Consider the following 16395-nt stretch of genomic DNA (forward strand, 5'->3'; position numbering starts at 1 on the left):
TATCCTTCAATGAAAAAGCAAAAATAAATTCAAAAAATGTCTAGATATGAAAAAAGAAAAAGAAAAAAAGAATAAGTTAACTAGAACTGAAGTTACTATCATACGATCTGTGGGTGTGAATTTGAAAGATGCTGCTGCAGTAACCAAGAAATTTAATAACTACTTATTTTGTGTACTTTGTGAGTATTTATATGATTTATCTATTAATGTTGTAAGTTTTCCTTTCCTGTAATGATATAATAGAGAAACTTACTGATACTTGAAAACATGGTGCATTATGAGGCTTGGTGGAGCAGTATATTGAATTAATATTTTAACATCAACGATTGAATGGTCACGGCTTGTTTTGATGTATAAGTGCTGTGTATGAGTAGACATGGAGAAAGATCGAACCTATTGATGTATTTCTTGAGCAGCAGGGATTGTAGCTAGGGAAAATGGTGTGAGGAAGGCTGTTCCATAGAATGGGATTAATGGAATTAAACAAGATGAGAAGTTGATTTGATAAGTTAAGCTGACCTGTGTAGGGATTCTAACCACTAGCTGCTTAGAGAGAGAGAGAGAAGGGTGAACAATTGATGATAGCTAGTTCAGTAGTGCATGTTCCATTAAAACATCTAGACAAGAGGCAGAAGCAGAACATTATAAGGAAATGGAGTTTGTGTGAGAGAGAGAGAGAGAGAGGTTCATCTATTATTGATGCATTAGGGACTCGTCAAAGGAGGCCACATACCATGCGCACAAACTATCTTATTTGTTCTTCAATTCATTCACTCCGCTTGCACACACAACATCCAATGGCTATCTATTCTAATCACACACCATCCTATGAGAGAAAAATCTAGCCCTTGCCCCCTTTATCGCATTCATTCTCAGCTTCCAAGAATACCTTCTTGTCTTTTCCTCAACCTCTATAAAATGAAAAATTTCATCAACTGAAATCTTGTATGACCTTTCAGAAGTTTTTAAGTCTCAATCATATCATTCCTCTTTTTCCTCTTTGCTAGTGTCTGTAGTCTATAAATTCTCAATCTGTCTTCATAATCAGTATTCCACAATCCTGATGTAATTTTTAATGCTCTCCTTTGTACTCTCTCTCTTTCCACTGTATCAGAATCACAACAGAAACAGGAGACCAGTTGTATTTGGACTATTGTGCACAAGAGACCTGTGCACAATAGTCCAAATGAGGGCTTATCAAAGCCTTGTAAAGAGGCAAAATGTTTCAGTTTCAGGTTTATTCAGCATTGCAATTATCTTTTAAGTTGTATTTGCAATTTTTGCTACATGGACCCCTGAACTTCAACTTCCTATCTACTAACACTCCAAGATCCCTAGACTGGTCAGTTTCTTCTAGCATAATCCCACCAATATAATATGACATTGGATATCTAATCATGCCACAGTGTATGACTTTACATTTAATGACAGTGAACAGACATTCAATTTCCCATGCCCCCAATTCCAGCCTATTCAAGTCATTCTGCAAGTACTGCATTCCTAATTACTCTACCTATCTTTGCATCATCATCAGCAAATGGCTGTATGGCACCTGTCAAATCCTTCCCAATGATTAATGTACAGATTGAATAACAGTGGACCAAGGACTGATCCTTGTGGTACACCACTGATTACCTTAAATCTTGCAGACTCACAACCTCCATATGCCGCTTTTTGATATGTCAGTCAGCCATCCTCTTATCCATGCTAATATTTTGTATTCCAAATTCATGTTCTCCAATTTATGCACCAGTCTTCCATGTTATTCTGTCAAAAGCCTTAGAAAAATTTAAAAGTATCATGGTGTATCCATTCCGGGACACGGACAACTGGACCACAGCAACTGGGCGATGGCCAAATGGGCGACGGAATAAAAGATGAAATATGCAATTCTATTCTGTTGATCTATTAGCAGGTAAAAATGAGTTAAAAGAACATTGTAAACAAAAAAAATTGAAAAATATTGCTTATAATTAAGTTTATTTAAGCTTATTTTTATAAAGTATTTCTGATCTTCACTGCATAAGGTGTCTTGTTTGACAATTTATCATTTGAGCGTTTTGTGTGCAGTTATTTAGTTTAATACCCATTCGCAAGATATTTGGACTTCTATTAAACAGTAAGACTAGTTGTTTGTTTGTTATTACATCATTTCCGATATTTGTGTCAACGTTACAGTTACCATGTGCAAAGAACAAGTTTCAGTAAATAAAAGGTATGTATTCAAAATTTATGATCTTAATCGTATACTATTTAAATTAAGGGGATGTTAAATCCCACATTGTTTTTAAACCGAATAGAAACTCAAAGATCGGAATCAAAGAGTTTCATGCCGAATATAGTAACTATAAACGTATCGGCGACTAGTAGCGTAAGCTAAAGCAAGTAGTACAAACTAGGGCAACTCGCTACAAAGGTGGAGAAAGTTCTGATCACTATTCTTAGTATTTTGCATAATGTAAAACCTATCTCCTAGGAGATATATGATGTTATATATTATGGTGGGAGGTTACTACCCAGACCGGTTTCGATCTTTATTGAGATCTGATTAGTGAGTAGCTAGACCAAATTATAATACCAAGGGTATAGCGAAAAGAACTTATATACTCTGCTATATGAGTTTTCAAAAAGGTGCACCCATAAATTATTTAAAATAAAACGAATTGCCCCAGTTTGTACTTCGTACTTGAACTACGTGCTTTAGCTTACACTAGTAGTTGCCGATACGTTTATAGTTACTATATTTGGCATGAAACTCTTTGATTCCAAACTTTGAGTTTCTTATTCGGTTTTAAAACAATGTGGGATTTAACATCCTCTTAATTTAAATAATGTTTTACATTGCCAAAATGAAGCCTATTGGCTCTTTATTTTAAATAATTTATGGGTGCACCTTTTGACAACTCGTATAGCAGAGTATATAAGTTCTTTTCACTATACCCTTAGTATTATTGAATTAGTTGCAGATGGGAAAAATCCTGGTAGGGTAACGAATGGCAATGCTGTAGCCAATGAAGTTTTAACTGAGGCTCGGCTATTGCCAAAAAATATGAGTACGCTCTCTTAAGGTTTTTGCCCTAAGGGAGCAATTTGATCTGGGGAAAGTGTTCTCCGGCACGGCCCGGTGAGGGACTTTGTCGGTGAATGCTTTTCTTCGGAATTTGAGCGGTTCTGCTCGGCAGTGGTAGGTGGAAGGCCATCACTGAGTGGAGCCACCGCTGAGATGGATGGTCTTTCGCCCATAATTGAGTGGCCTAGGAATTGTCCGAATTTTTAGAGACGACTTTACCTTTAAATGGGGGTAATGAATGGCAGTGCTGTAACCAATGAAGTTCTAACTGAGGCTCGGCTGTTGCTGTTACCCTCTTGCCAAGATCAGAGCTTTCATTGCTCAATAACGCCTTATCCATACACTGTCCTCTACAGATAACGGGGAAGATGAAAAGCATTCTTGCTTTGCCCCTTTAAGCCAGTCCTTATAAGGGCCTTAGTATTATAATTTAGTCTAGCTACTCACCGATGAGATCTCAATAAAGATCGAAACCGGTCTGGGTAGTGACCTCCCACCATAATGTATAACATCATACATCTCCTAGGAGATGAGTTTTACTTTATGAAAAATACTAACAATTACGATCAGAACTTTCTCCACCTTTGCAACGAGTTGCCCTAGTTTGTACTACGTACTTGAACTACGTGGTTTAGCTTACGGTAGTAGTCGCTGATACGTTTATAGTTGCTATATTTGGCATGAAACGCTTTGATTCCAATCTTTGAGTTTCTTATTCGGTTTTCAAAGAATGTGGGATTTAACATCCCCTTAATTTAAATAATGTTTTACATCGCCGAAATGAAGCCTATTGGCTTTTTATTTTAAATAATCATATATTAAATTATATACGTGACATCTAAATTAATTTAAATAAATTTCAAACTCTTGATTATCTCTCAAATGAAACAAATTGCTAAGTACAATTATATAGAAGTATAGAAATATTTCACTATTGATATAAATTTTTTCAGTGCTATTTTTCAAATAGTACTGAAAAAATTCTTAATTATATCAATAGTGAAAACTTTTTTTTTTAAATTTTATTTTTATATTTGGTCATCTCATCGGAGGATGTAATTATAAATGAGGTGTCAAATCATCCACCAATTGGTGAAAGTGACCATGAGGTGATTACCTGGATGGTTGCCAGCAGTGCAAGGACTCCTGTGAAAAAAGGGTATATGTGGAACTACAAGGGGGGTGATTATGAAGAGCTCAGGAGACAGCTTGCAGATGTAGCATGGAATGAGGAGTTAGCTGGAAAAGAGATCAATGCAGCTTGGGGGATTTTCAAAAACTATTTAGTAGATGCAATGTCTAAATGTATACCACGGGTGAGAAGGTTAAATAAGGTAGGTGTGAGATGGATGAATAAAGAGATTAAGCATGCAATACAGAAAAAAAAGGCATTGTGGAGACAGCATAAGAGAAGTGGAAGTAACCAATTTCATGAGGTCTACAAAGACCAGGCAAGGAGGGTGACTTGGTTGGTGAGAGTAGCTAAAGAGAGGTATGAACAGCAGTTAGCTAATGAAGCCAAAAAGAATCCTAGGGAGTTCTTTCGATATGTAGCCAGCAAAAGAAAGAATGATTATGGAAGGATGACATTGATTAGAGGAAATGGTATAAAGACAGCTGTTGCAGAATGTGTTGTGGAGATACTTAATGAGCAATTCATAAAGATCTTTCAATCTTGTGAATGTGACTTCATGGAGAGATTAAGAGCAGTTGATGATGGGGAGGAGAGACTGACTGTAAGTGAGCAAGAGGTGTTTGGGGAGTTGAGTAAACTAGATGTAAATAAGGCTGTGGGACTTGATAATATATCACCACGTATTCTGAAGGAGTGTGCCAGAGAGTTGACACCTGCCTTGACATATTTTTTTAATACGAGTCTTGCACTTGGTCAAGTTCCTAAAGAGTGGAAGGAGGGCAAGATTGTGCCACTTCATAAAGGAGGTGATCGAACTCAAGCATCAAACTATAGGCCTATCTGGTGTCAGGTGTTGTGGTTAAGTTGTTGGAGAAGCTTGTGAGAACTAGGATTCAGAGTTGGGTTGACAACAATGGTATAATCTTTGATGGACAGCATGGATTTGCTAAAGGGAGGTCATGTTTTAGTAATCTACTTATTACAATAAAGTGACTGCTTCCTTGGACAGAGGAGAAGGATACACAGTAATATACTTGGATTTCGCAAAGGCTTTTGATAGAGTACCTCATGATAAGTTGACAGTCAAACTAGAGCAGATGGGGTTGGATATTAGATTAGTGCATTGGATTGGAGACTGGCTATCTGATAGGTATCAACAAGTTGTGTGTGGGGGTGCAATATCCAGGAAAAGGAAAGTCACTAGTGGAGTGCCTCAGGGGTCTGTTTTAGGGCCATTACTATTTAACTTATATATTAATGATATTGGTGAAGATTTGGATGGAGATATTCAGTTGTTTGCAGATGATGCAAAGTTGGGACGAACCATAAAGAGTAGTGAAGATGTTGTGGCCTTGCAAGAAGACTTGAATAAATTGAGTGATTGGGCAAGCAAATGGGGATGTGAGTTCAATGTTGCAAAATGTAAAGTTTTAAAATTTGGAAAACAAAGATGGGATGCAGAATTTATGCTTGGTGAGAATATATTGTTGGAAGTAGAGGAAATAAGAGATCTGGGGGTGATAGTGGATAAGGATCTAAAATTTAGGGGACACATCGCCAAAATTGTGAAGACAACACAAAGACTTCTGGGAATGATGCGGAGGACACTGACATGTAGAAGTAGGGAGATACTTGTTCCAATGTATAAGGCTTTGATTAGGCCACACTTGGACTATTGTGCCCAGATTTGGTCACCGGGTTTTCAGAAGGATGAAGAGATGTTGGAAAGGGTCCAAAGGTGACTGACTAAGGTAGTTTCTGACCTCTGGAATGTTGAGTATGAGGAAAGATTGAAAAGATGTAATTTGCAGAGTCTCGTGGAGAGAAGGAAGAGGGGAGATATGATAGAGACCTACAAGTTGGTAAGGGGTTGTTATAGGATCAATGGTGGAGAAGTTCTACAGAGAATAGTGGGAGATCAGCGGAGAACCAGAGGTCATCCCTGGAAACTGTATAAGGAGGGTGTGAGTAAGGGAGTGAGAGGCAGGTTTTTTTCGTGCAGAGTTGTGAGTGATTGGAATGCCTTGCCTGAGAGCGTGGTGTCTGCAAGTAGTTTGAATGTGTTTAAGACACGGTATGATGAGATGTGTGTGTAAGATAAAAGGACCTCCTAGATGAGTCTTTGACTCCATGAGGTCTTGTTTAATAATAATAATAATAATAATATTTATATTTCTTGTTTCTATTCTTCAGAAATGGATAATTCAAGATATTAAGTCAAAGAGACAAGGAAAAATATGCTTGGAATGGATATCTTTATGTTAAGGACAAGATTGATAAGAAAGGTTCAATTTAATTTTGGCTATGTGAAAATAAAAACAAAGGATGCAAAGGTAGAATCTGGACAAGTGTCAGTGATGGATCACTAATTTCTGAAAAACAATAACACACTTGTAGCAGTTCTGGAAATGCGGCCAGAATATAATAACGCAAGAAGTTAGTGCAACAGCCGAAAAATTAGCGGATACGACAATGAGCAACCCATCACAAATCACAACTCAGTTCTACAAAATGTTTCTTCTGCGGTAGAAGGAATGCTTCCAAATCATAGCAGTCTGTGCAGAAATATTCAAAGAAGAAGATTAAAAAATTTAAAAGCCCCAATTAATCCTGATTCTAGGGAAACAATAATTATTCCTGAAGAATACTTAAATTATGAATTCAGTCTATCACAATTTGAATATTTTTTATTGGCTGATTCTGGATCAGAACAGGTCTACCCCATGAGAATATTAATTTTTGGTCGTGAAAGCCATGCAGTGTGGAGCCAAAGCATGAATGAATTATTTATGGATGGCACATTTTTACTTTCTCCCCCTCTTTTTGCTCAAATTTTTGTTGTTTTGGCTAGAAAGGATGGATGTCCTGTTTTTGCTGTTTTATATTGTTTATTACCTAATAAGACTTTTGAAACATACACAAAATTATTTTATATGATACAAGAAATGTGGCCATTACTAGATCCCGAAAATATAAATGTTGATTTTCAAATTTCCATTCATCAAGCGTTATGTATATTATTTACACAAGCTAACATAAATGGTTGCTTTTTTCATCTCGTACAAAATCTTCGTAAGCATTAAGCTTCATGCAGTTTTTTAACCAGATATAATTCTGATGCGCAGTTCGCATTAAATTCAGAAAAGATCACTTCGCTTGCTTTCGTTCCAGAACAAGATATTATTTACGCTATTTCTGAACTTGAGAATCATTTATCCAATGAATTTGAACCAATTTTAGAATGGTTTACGAACACATAGATAGGTCGTCGTCTAAGGAATAACAGAACCAGGGCTCCACCGATTTTTCCCTCAAACGTTTGGTCTGTGTACCAAAGAACAATAAATGGAAGCGATAGGACAAATAATTTTGCGGAAGCCTGTCATCGAAAACTGTAATTGAGCTTTGACAGCAGCGCAAGTCATCCAAATTTATGGATTTTTATAAATGGACTACAAAAAATTCAAAAAACATATGATGTTGATTATGAAAGAGCAGTAGCAGGTTTTCAACATGAGCACAAACGTAGACGGTACGATGAAGCTGACCAAAGAATTTTGAAAAAAGTTATTAATTACGATAGGGAAAATATAATAGAATATTTACGTGGTATTGTATATAACTATAATATGAATTAATACATTCAAAAAAATTGTCTTGAATTTCATATACTTTTTTGTTTTATTGTATATATGTAACATTTGTAAATATGTTTGTTAATTACAAAATAATATTAATAAATGAATTAAAAGAAAACTATATTTTTTCTTTATTTTAATACTGTGCAATTATACGTTTTCATTTTTAAATCATTTTCGGACCATTCTTTTTTTTAACCATCTCTTTCTTAAACGATCCTACAAATTTTGATATATGATATAAACGAAAATGTATAATATAAATATTTATTAACTAGCTGACTCATTGTTTTGTATGGGAAATTTCAATATAACTTCTATACAATTCGTAATTCTACACAATAAAAATAAACTTAATTATAAGTGAGATTTTTCAAATTTTATGTTTATACCTTCTTTTAACTCGTTTCTCCAAAAATTATTATTTAAATTTACCTGGTAATAAATCAACAGAATAGAATTGCATGTTTGATCTTTTATTCTGTCGCCTATTTGGCCATCGCCCAGTTGTCCATCGCCCAGTCGCTGTCGCCCAGTTGTGGTGTACCCTCCATTCCCCTTATCTAGTTCAATGTTAACATTATTATAAAATGTGAGCAAGTTGCTCAAACATGACCTTCCCTTAGGAAATCCATGCTGTTCATTGCAAAGTAGAGATTTTCTGTCAAGCCACTTCTGAATACAAGTCCTAACCACCTTTTCTAAAATTTTGACAATACTCCTGACGTACTGATTGGTCAATAGGTCTTTGCACCACCCTTGTGCAATGGGATTACCATACATTCTTTCCACTCTTGCAGATTCTTACCTGTTCTGAGACTCAAATTAATTAGCCTGGTTAAAGGAATAGCCAGTTCAGCTGAACACTCTCAGCATCTGTGCTGATATCCTATCAGCACCTATTACTGAATTTCTATTCAGTTTGTGCAATAGCTCTCATATGCCTAAGTTTCTTCATCCAGTGAAGAGGAAGCAGTGAGCTCAATGTCGCATACACTAGGTTGATAGCTTTTAGCAGAATAGGCACCCATTAGTTGAACAACCTTTTCTGCATCTGTCACAAGACAATGCACTCCTGTGTAATGCAACTGATAAACACCATACTTCTTGTGATATCTGTATATTACACATGGAGTATTGCTGTCAGGATCGATGATTTACAGTTACACCATTGCCATTTCCTTTATCTTTGCATTTTATAAAATGCTGCCTTTTTCAAAAGTCAAAATTAAAAAAAAAATTGGAATTTTTCCAATAAACTTCTGTTTAATATATTAATAAAAAAAAATCAGCTAATGCCTTTTATTCCCATATAGGAAGAAAGCGAGGGCATTTTAGCCCTATCTAACTTTTGGAGACTGAGTGGAAGTTCAGTCTTCACTGGTAGCCAATCAGAGATAGCTGGCTCAAGGCTATCACTGATTTAAACAGCATGCAGTGAAGAGATGGCTAACAAGTGCCACCATCTCGTGTTATTGTGTTAGGGTCCTTAACCCTAACACAATATTTTTAATGTCTGAAAATAGTGTGGGTTCGACGGTCGATTTTCTTGAGTTTTTGGGATGAAAAACCCAAGTTTCCAGGAGAAAAAAACCCACTTGCCTGTGCCAGAGATTGGCTAACTTGGGAACCAGCCAAAAAAAAAGGCTTAGAAAATGTTCCTCTAGTACAGCGCTTCCCAAACTGTGGGCCGCAGCCCCCTTGGGGGCCGTGAAATAATGAAATCAAATTTAAAATGTTTTAAGACTAAGTAGATTTTTTTTATTTTAAAAGAAACGTGTTTAACTTTTATTATTTATTAATTTTTTTTGTTTTTTTTATATTTTAATGGAAAAATTCACACATTGGTGTTGGTTCACAAACTTTGCTTTCTGCGTATTTTGGCGCTTAATGAATATTAGTAAATATTGCTTATTCATACGTTTCATTTCAAAGCAGTGGTTAATTGTTACTTCGAATGCTCTCCAGGGAAGCTCCAAATCTTCCTATTCCTTTCATCACGCGTTCGTAATCAGGGACTGTTGATATTGACTTTATATACATATCAAAACTCGTTTTATATTATCACTGTCATCCGAGCTAGTTTTCTGTTACCAATAAAAGTTTCGCATATACTTCACATATGAAAAAAAGCTTAAACAAGTTAATGTGGGGAGATAGTAACTCTCTTGCAGTGGTTGTTTACCACTGCAAGAGAGTCCCTAACAGCCACTATACTGCAGAGGCAATAAAAACAAGTACTTTTATTATGCCAGTGAATAAGGTATGAAGAGTTTGTGTAATATATTTCTTAACAAATAGTGCAATTAGAGCCAACTGGGATAAAAACACACTAATTAATGAATCACATGTCCCCTCATACAGAAACTATGCTGTATAGACTGAAACAAAACCACATGCTGCATGGGCAAACACAGTATCTAACTAAAAACTATTGTTATTAATTAGATGTATGTGAGTTCGATTTCCCAAGTCAGCAATAAAATTCAACCGAACGTGTTAAAATTCGTAAAAGTGTTAAAACTAAGTAATATATATATATATATAATGAATGTTATGGCAGTTTCACATATGGAATTCGGTTGAAGAGAGTTAGCATTTCAACTCAATTGTCAGCTATGCTTTTATCTTTCGGTTGCGCGATCTTTTGTTAATACCGCACCAATCATATGCACCTTTTAATAACCCTGCCTTTGCTGTCTGTTTCGCATTAGGCTTAATTACTGTAAAGAGAGAAAAGTCACAAAAGAGAAAAATTTCCTGGTCCTGGGATTCCCTCATTCAGGTAATATTCACTAATTTCATGTTATCAATCTATGGTGTGCCAGTATCAGTAAGTGGTGATATTATTTGATATATTCTACGTTAAAAAATTTAACCCAGAGATGAATAAGTGGCTGATAAAAAAATAAAAAAAAATTCCCACGAACAATCAGAAGAAACAGACTCAAAAAAAGGACAGTATTTCATATTTTACCGAACAGCCCGCATAGTCTTCAGAACCAAACGGTAAGAGACAAAAAATGTAATATATGCATTTGATTTTTGCAATATTCGCTGTGTATGTTTTGTATTGAATATAAATACAATAAATATTATAATAATATATCTCTATTATGATTTTTTTTGAGGGGGGGCCGTGAAATATTTTAATTTTTGCAAAGGGGGCCCTGACATCCAGAAGTTTGGGAAGCACTGCTCTAGTAGGCAACTAGATTTGAACCGCAGTCTTCCTTTGTGGGATCAAGTGATGTGCAGTGTGAATACCACTTCCAATGAGCTATAATAATATATTAATATTTTTTAAAAAGAAAATTTCATTATACTTTTTTATAGAAGTTAAATTTTGTTTTCCTACTGCTTGGCTAAATACAAATATTCATATCTTTCAGGCAAGAGAAAATAGGCATGCCATGGCAAAAGCACTCTACTCTCGTACCTTTGCATGGATTGTGAATTACATCAATACTTGTACTAATCCTGGTCAAGATAGTGAACGCTTTTTAGGAGTTCTGGATATATTTGGCTTTGAAAATTTTGATGTAAGTAATTTAGTATTATTATTATTTCTATTATTATTGCACTAGAACCTTTTTGGAGTCTGAAGACTCATTGTGGGAGATTCACACTATCCACATTATTGTACTTCTCCTTGAATCCATTAACAGAGAAAGCAATCACGACAAACTCTAACAATTATTGACTACTCTTCAAGAAGAAAAATCTAGTCCTCGTACTCTTGTTTATCATAATTGTTTTCAACTTCTCATCAAGCAGTCATCCTTGGATATTGAGATACTAATTTTCCAGGGCTGACCCTTGTTTTCCCTCTTGTCAAGTGCTCAAAAATTTCCTCTAAATTAAACCTATAAAACCCTTTCAGTAATCCATATTAAATGTTGAATGTTATTCATAACTTATTTTAATGGTATTAACAACACCAAACAAACTATTTTTAAAAAAAAAGATATTTATTAACTGGCTTATATTTCAAATATAAGCTGGTTAATAAAATATAAATATAAGTAAAATATAAAATAAATATAATAAATAAAAATAAGAGCCTCCGTAGATCAGTCAGTATAGAAGAAATCCTTTGGTCAGAAAGACCTGGGTTTGATTTCCATCAGTGACTTGAGAAACCTTTATCTAGTCTCTTTCGACTAAAGGTGAGTTAGCTGGTCTCATACGAGGTAGGGAGTTTTTTCACCCAGAAACTCTGGTTTTTCATCCCCCAGAACAGGCAAACTGGCCCTTGAACACATGCATCTACAGATATAGGACACATGGGGAGGCATAGGGCTGATCACCTTATCCTCGACACTGCAAGGTGTCGAGGAGGGAAGGAATAATAATAAGAAATAAAAATAAATAAATATAGAAATATAAGCCAGTACTAATAATAGTAGTACTAAGTACTTCCAAGTGTCAACCTCTGTTCCCACATCAGTTCCTGTCATCACAACAGTATCTCATTTTAAATTATTTTAATTCTTTCTTAATATAGTTTTGACATGATCTTCAGTCTGATAGAAATTTTAAACTGTAGTAGAAGTTTCAAATTTCAAGATTAGACACTTGAATTTCTCAGAATGTAATTCACCTTTTTTTCTGTTATTTAGTCTGTAGCTTTACTCATTCAACACAGTTTTTGTATGCATCTGATCTATTTTACCATACCTCTTTAGTTTGCATAATGTAAAATTTCAAGTCATATGGGTAGTATATTGTTATTATTCATAGTCAACAGAGAAGCTTTTGTTATGATAAGTTATGAAAATTCTGATAAATTTTGTAAAGCCTAAACTGGTTAAAGAATAATTTTGCAGTATATTCATGATTGAGATATATAGAATCCTAAACTTTTTTAAAAAAATTACTGAGATATCTTTATCACATCATGAGATTAATGCTGTATAGGACTTCCAGATATTCCAGTTTAATCATATAATCCTAATTATTATCTATATGTTTTGCATCCTGTAGATTTTTAAATTGTCCTTATTTTAATTATCTTTTAAATTACATTACCAAAAATTATTGAACACCAGGCCATGATTATATTATCCACACTCTGAGTGGTCAAGTGCACCAACCTCTGCCTGAAGATGCAATGGAAAATGCCATACTTGAAATTGCAATACAAGGTTTAATGTAGTGTTGTGTAATGTTATCATGCTGATTAGTATAAAGGGAGCTGTAAGAATTATTTGCAATAGCAGTAACAAAAGGATTTGTTCTTTACCTGAAAATGCACTATTTTTGAAACTGCACGAATGATGAGAATGTTATCATTTATGTAATTTCAATAGATACTAAATCACAGCAGTGCTGATGATACTGCTGTGATTTTTATTGGAAGCACCTATAACATTGATCATTGGCATGTGACTGTCCACATCAATAGCTCACTGAGACTGGAATAAGACAGCAAAGCTTTAAGAAAAATTTGTGTTATAGTCAAGTCAGTTAAGGGGATGGAAATCAGTCCAAACATACTGAAGAGTTTATTTGTCACTTCAGACTTTTGACGGCTTTTTTTTTTTTCTATCTCAAGTGTTCACATGTACTTCTAATTGCATTTCTCTTGAATATTTTCTATTACTGTTCTCTCACTTCTTGTTTCATTAATAATTTTTCAAAGTAATTACTTCAGACCTCCATAATATCTTCAGTTTTTATGTTGTCTTTATCATTTGATTCCTTTTTACAGTACTCTTTCCCTTGTTTCTAAGTTTTTTTTTTCTTTCCAATAGCCTCCAGATGCAAAGTAATCAAGATCTAAATGGATTGATGCAGTCAGAAAGGGATGGTAGGAAGTGAGTTGAATAAATATTGGAATAATAGAGAAATTTGCCAAAACCATAAAATGGCAGTATTAGATAGTGTTTAAACTAATTTTATCATATGGATCTGAGAGTTGGGTTAGAAATAAAAGTTGATCCAAAATTAGGGTCCACAGACATGAGAGTTCTGAGAAAAATTAAGAGAGTGAACATATGGCATTAATACCAAAATCATATTAAAAAAAGAAGATATCAGCAAAGAACTACGCTTTGTTAGTATTCAAGAATGTTTGAATAGAACTAATCTGAAGAGTTACTTAAACAGAATGGGAGAGGAAAAGTTAGCAGAACAGGTGTTGATATTAATATGGCAGGACAGAGGAAGCCAAGATCTAGGTGAATTGATGCAGTTAAGTGTGTGTGTGTGTGTGTGTGTGTGTGTGTGTGTGTGTGTGTGTGTGTGTGTGTGTGTGTGTGTTAGAATATCAAAATATAGGATTTGACAGTGCTTGGGTCCTAAAAAATAACAGACTATGAAGAAAATTGTTGATAGGAAGATAATAATAATGGAACTATCTTAATATCCTCTACTTCCTTTTAGGGTACATATTAGGAATTTGATGATGAGAATGTGTTAGATCAATTTAGGATTCGTCAGGGATAATCCATGTAAATACTCTAGCATATAAGTATATCCATCTCTCTATAGCTCTTCTCTCAACTCACTACTTGAGTACAAAGTCAAACTCGTTCTCTTTCCTCCATGTATCTGGTACCACTCTCTCTTCTTATTTATTATTAACTTTGTAAGTCAGGCATTTAAAGGCATCTGGTACCAAGCTACTGATGTGACTATGCTGATGAATCTTTGGCTGTTGCTAATTGTTGCAATGTTTTTACATATGTGATTTGAGAGAATTTTTTTTTTTATATTATTTCACCTCCAGGGAGTCCAAGGACTCATCGAGGGAGGGCACCTGCTCTACAACTCCGTCTCCACCATTCAATCATCAACTGACCGCAACTACACCAATGCCATCTACTGCTGACTACCACTAGTATTTCCACAGACAATCACAAACATCCATGCCCATGGCAGGATTCGAACCCGCAGCCTTTTAGCTGGAGAGCGGATATGATTTCCACTCGGCCAACTAGGCCAGCATTTATAGTGACAATATCATGTATTAAAAATGAATTAAATGATATGTTTGGTAATAGACATTGCAAGACTGAATGGGGGAGCTAAGCATATATGTGCATCTAGCAGAATGAAATAACTCCAAAAGTTGCATAGAATTATAAAAATATTGTGTGTTAGAACCAGAGGTTCAGGGTGGGGGGGGGGGGAATTGTAGCTTGTATTGCAAAAGAGAATGAGTCTTTGTAATTATGTGTTTTTCATATGAACTTCATAGAATAACAATTCAGTGCATAGTTGGCCTGTTCCATTTGTTTTTTTTATTGCAGGTAACTTTACAGATTGACAAACTAATTAGCATCTTCAATTGTTTCGAGGGAAAACATACACTAGGTATGATAATTAACTTCATTTAATTATTAGATTATCAGACCAATGTTTTTCCTTGGTCACAAAGGCATCTTCATAGACACAAAGATATATACTTTGTCTGTTCATGAAGGCTCATTAGTAAAAAGGCAAACAAAGATTAAGTGTAAAAAAGAGAGGATCATCAAGTCCCTACTGGCACCCCTATGGGTGTGGCAATGGGATCGTGATTGTTCTGCTGAAGGTGAGTGACATGATGTGAACATTCTTAGATCTTGGGTAAGGTGAGGCAGCCTTATTTATTTAAGTTTAGAGAATGTTGTCATGCTGTGGTAGATTCCACAAATAATCTCTGATTTGTATCGTTTCTGTATAACAGGGAGGTTCTTCCCCATTGGATCCAGTGACTTGCATTGAAGGTATGGTCCACTCTAGAATAGTTGTAGTATAGATAATGGACATGAATGAATTTCTATGTTCATTCAGTTGGATGATCTGACTGATGAATGGATACAAATGGCTAATTTTCAGTGTGAGTTAAGAGTCTCTATGTTACATCTTTTCATGAATGCATGAAATTTATTCTGATGTGCCATGCATTTAAGGGATGGTAATAGATTTTTTGTGAAGAGATTCATTTTGTAAAGGAAGAAGCCATTATCTAAAAAAGTGTTTTGTATGTGATTGATTTCAGCAGCCAGTAGGTACCTATCATGACAGGTACATTGATGACAGATGTACCTATCATTGTGGGCACACACACAGTGTGGACAGAAAAGTATAAGGATCTGCTGAATATCTGATGACCAGAGTGTCAAAGAATGGCACATGGTTATTTTCTTTTTCAATGGTGCAATTGATCTAAGGTGTGCTGAAAACATTTTTAATATAACCAAGCCATGTAGCGAAATGGAGAATACACTGTCAGCATAGCATATATCCATGTTGTGCATTTGAGTAAGCAGAGTTTAGGCTGTTTTTTCAATGTTTTTTATTTCATGAAAAGATTGTCATTTGATGTGTGTGTGTGTAGGGGGGGGAATCGATATCTGTGTTGTCTTCAATTTGTATGTAGGTTTTTCCCTTCTAAGTTAAATAACTACTGTACTGAAACTGATATATCAGAGGGTAAGAGACTATTAATAAGTTTAGCTTTCTTTTAGGGGGGTACATTTGTGAATAGGGAGGCTATATTAAAATTGAAGCATAATGTCAGTATCTTTAAAAAAATGTCTGATAAGCAGGACTTGAAGTGC

At 35.1% G+C, this 16395-nt stretch overlaps 1 protein-coding gene across 3 annotated transcripts in view; it reads left to right on the forward strand.

Moving 5' to 3' along the window:
* Positions 1–16395, forward strand: part of Myo81F (unconventional myosin 81F) — a 454212-nt gene that overhangs the window by 87423 nt on the left and 350394 nt on the right. For all 3 annotated transcript variants that reach the window (XM_090398885.1, XM_090398887.1, XM_090398886.1), the window contains one exon: positions 11236–11385. In XM_090398885.1, the coding sequence (XP_090255011.1) occupies positions 11236–11385 (150 nt within the window). The remainder of the gene's footprint in view (positions 1–11235; positions 11386–16395) is intronic.

The sequence above is a fragment of the Typopeltis vanoorti genome, chromosome 10 (assembly GCF_054136105.1).
Source record: "Typopeltis vanoorti isolate ZY-2024b chromosome 10, IOZ_Tvanoo_1.0, whole genome shotgun sequence".
NCBI lineage: Eukaryota > Metazoa > Arthropoda > Arachnida > Uropygi > Thelyphonidae > Typopeltis > Typopeltis vanoorti.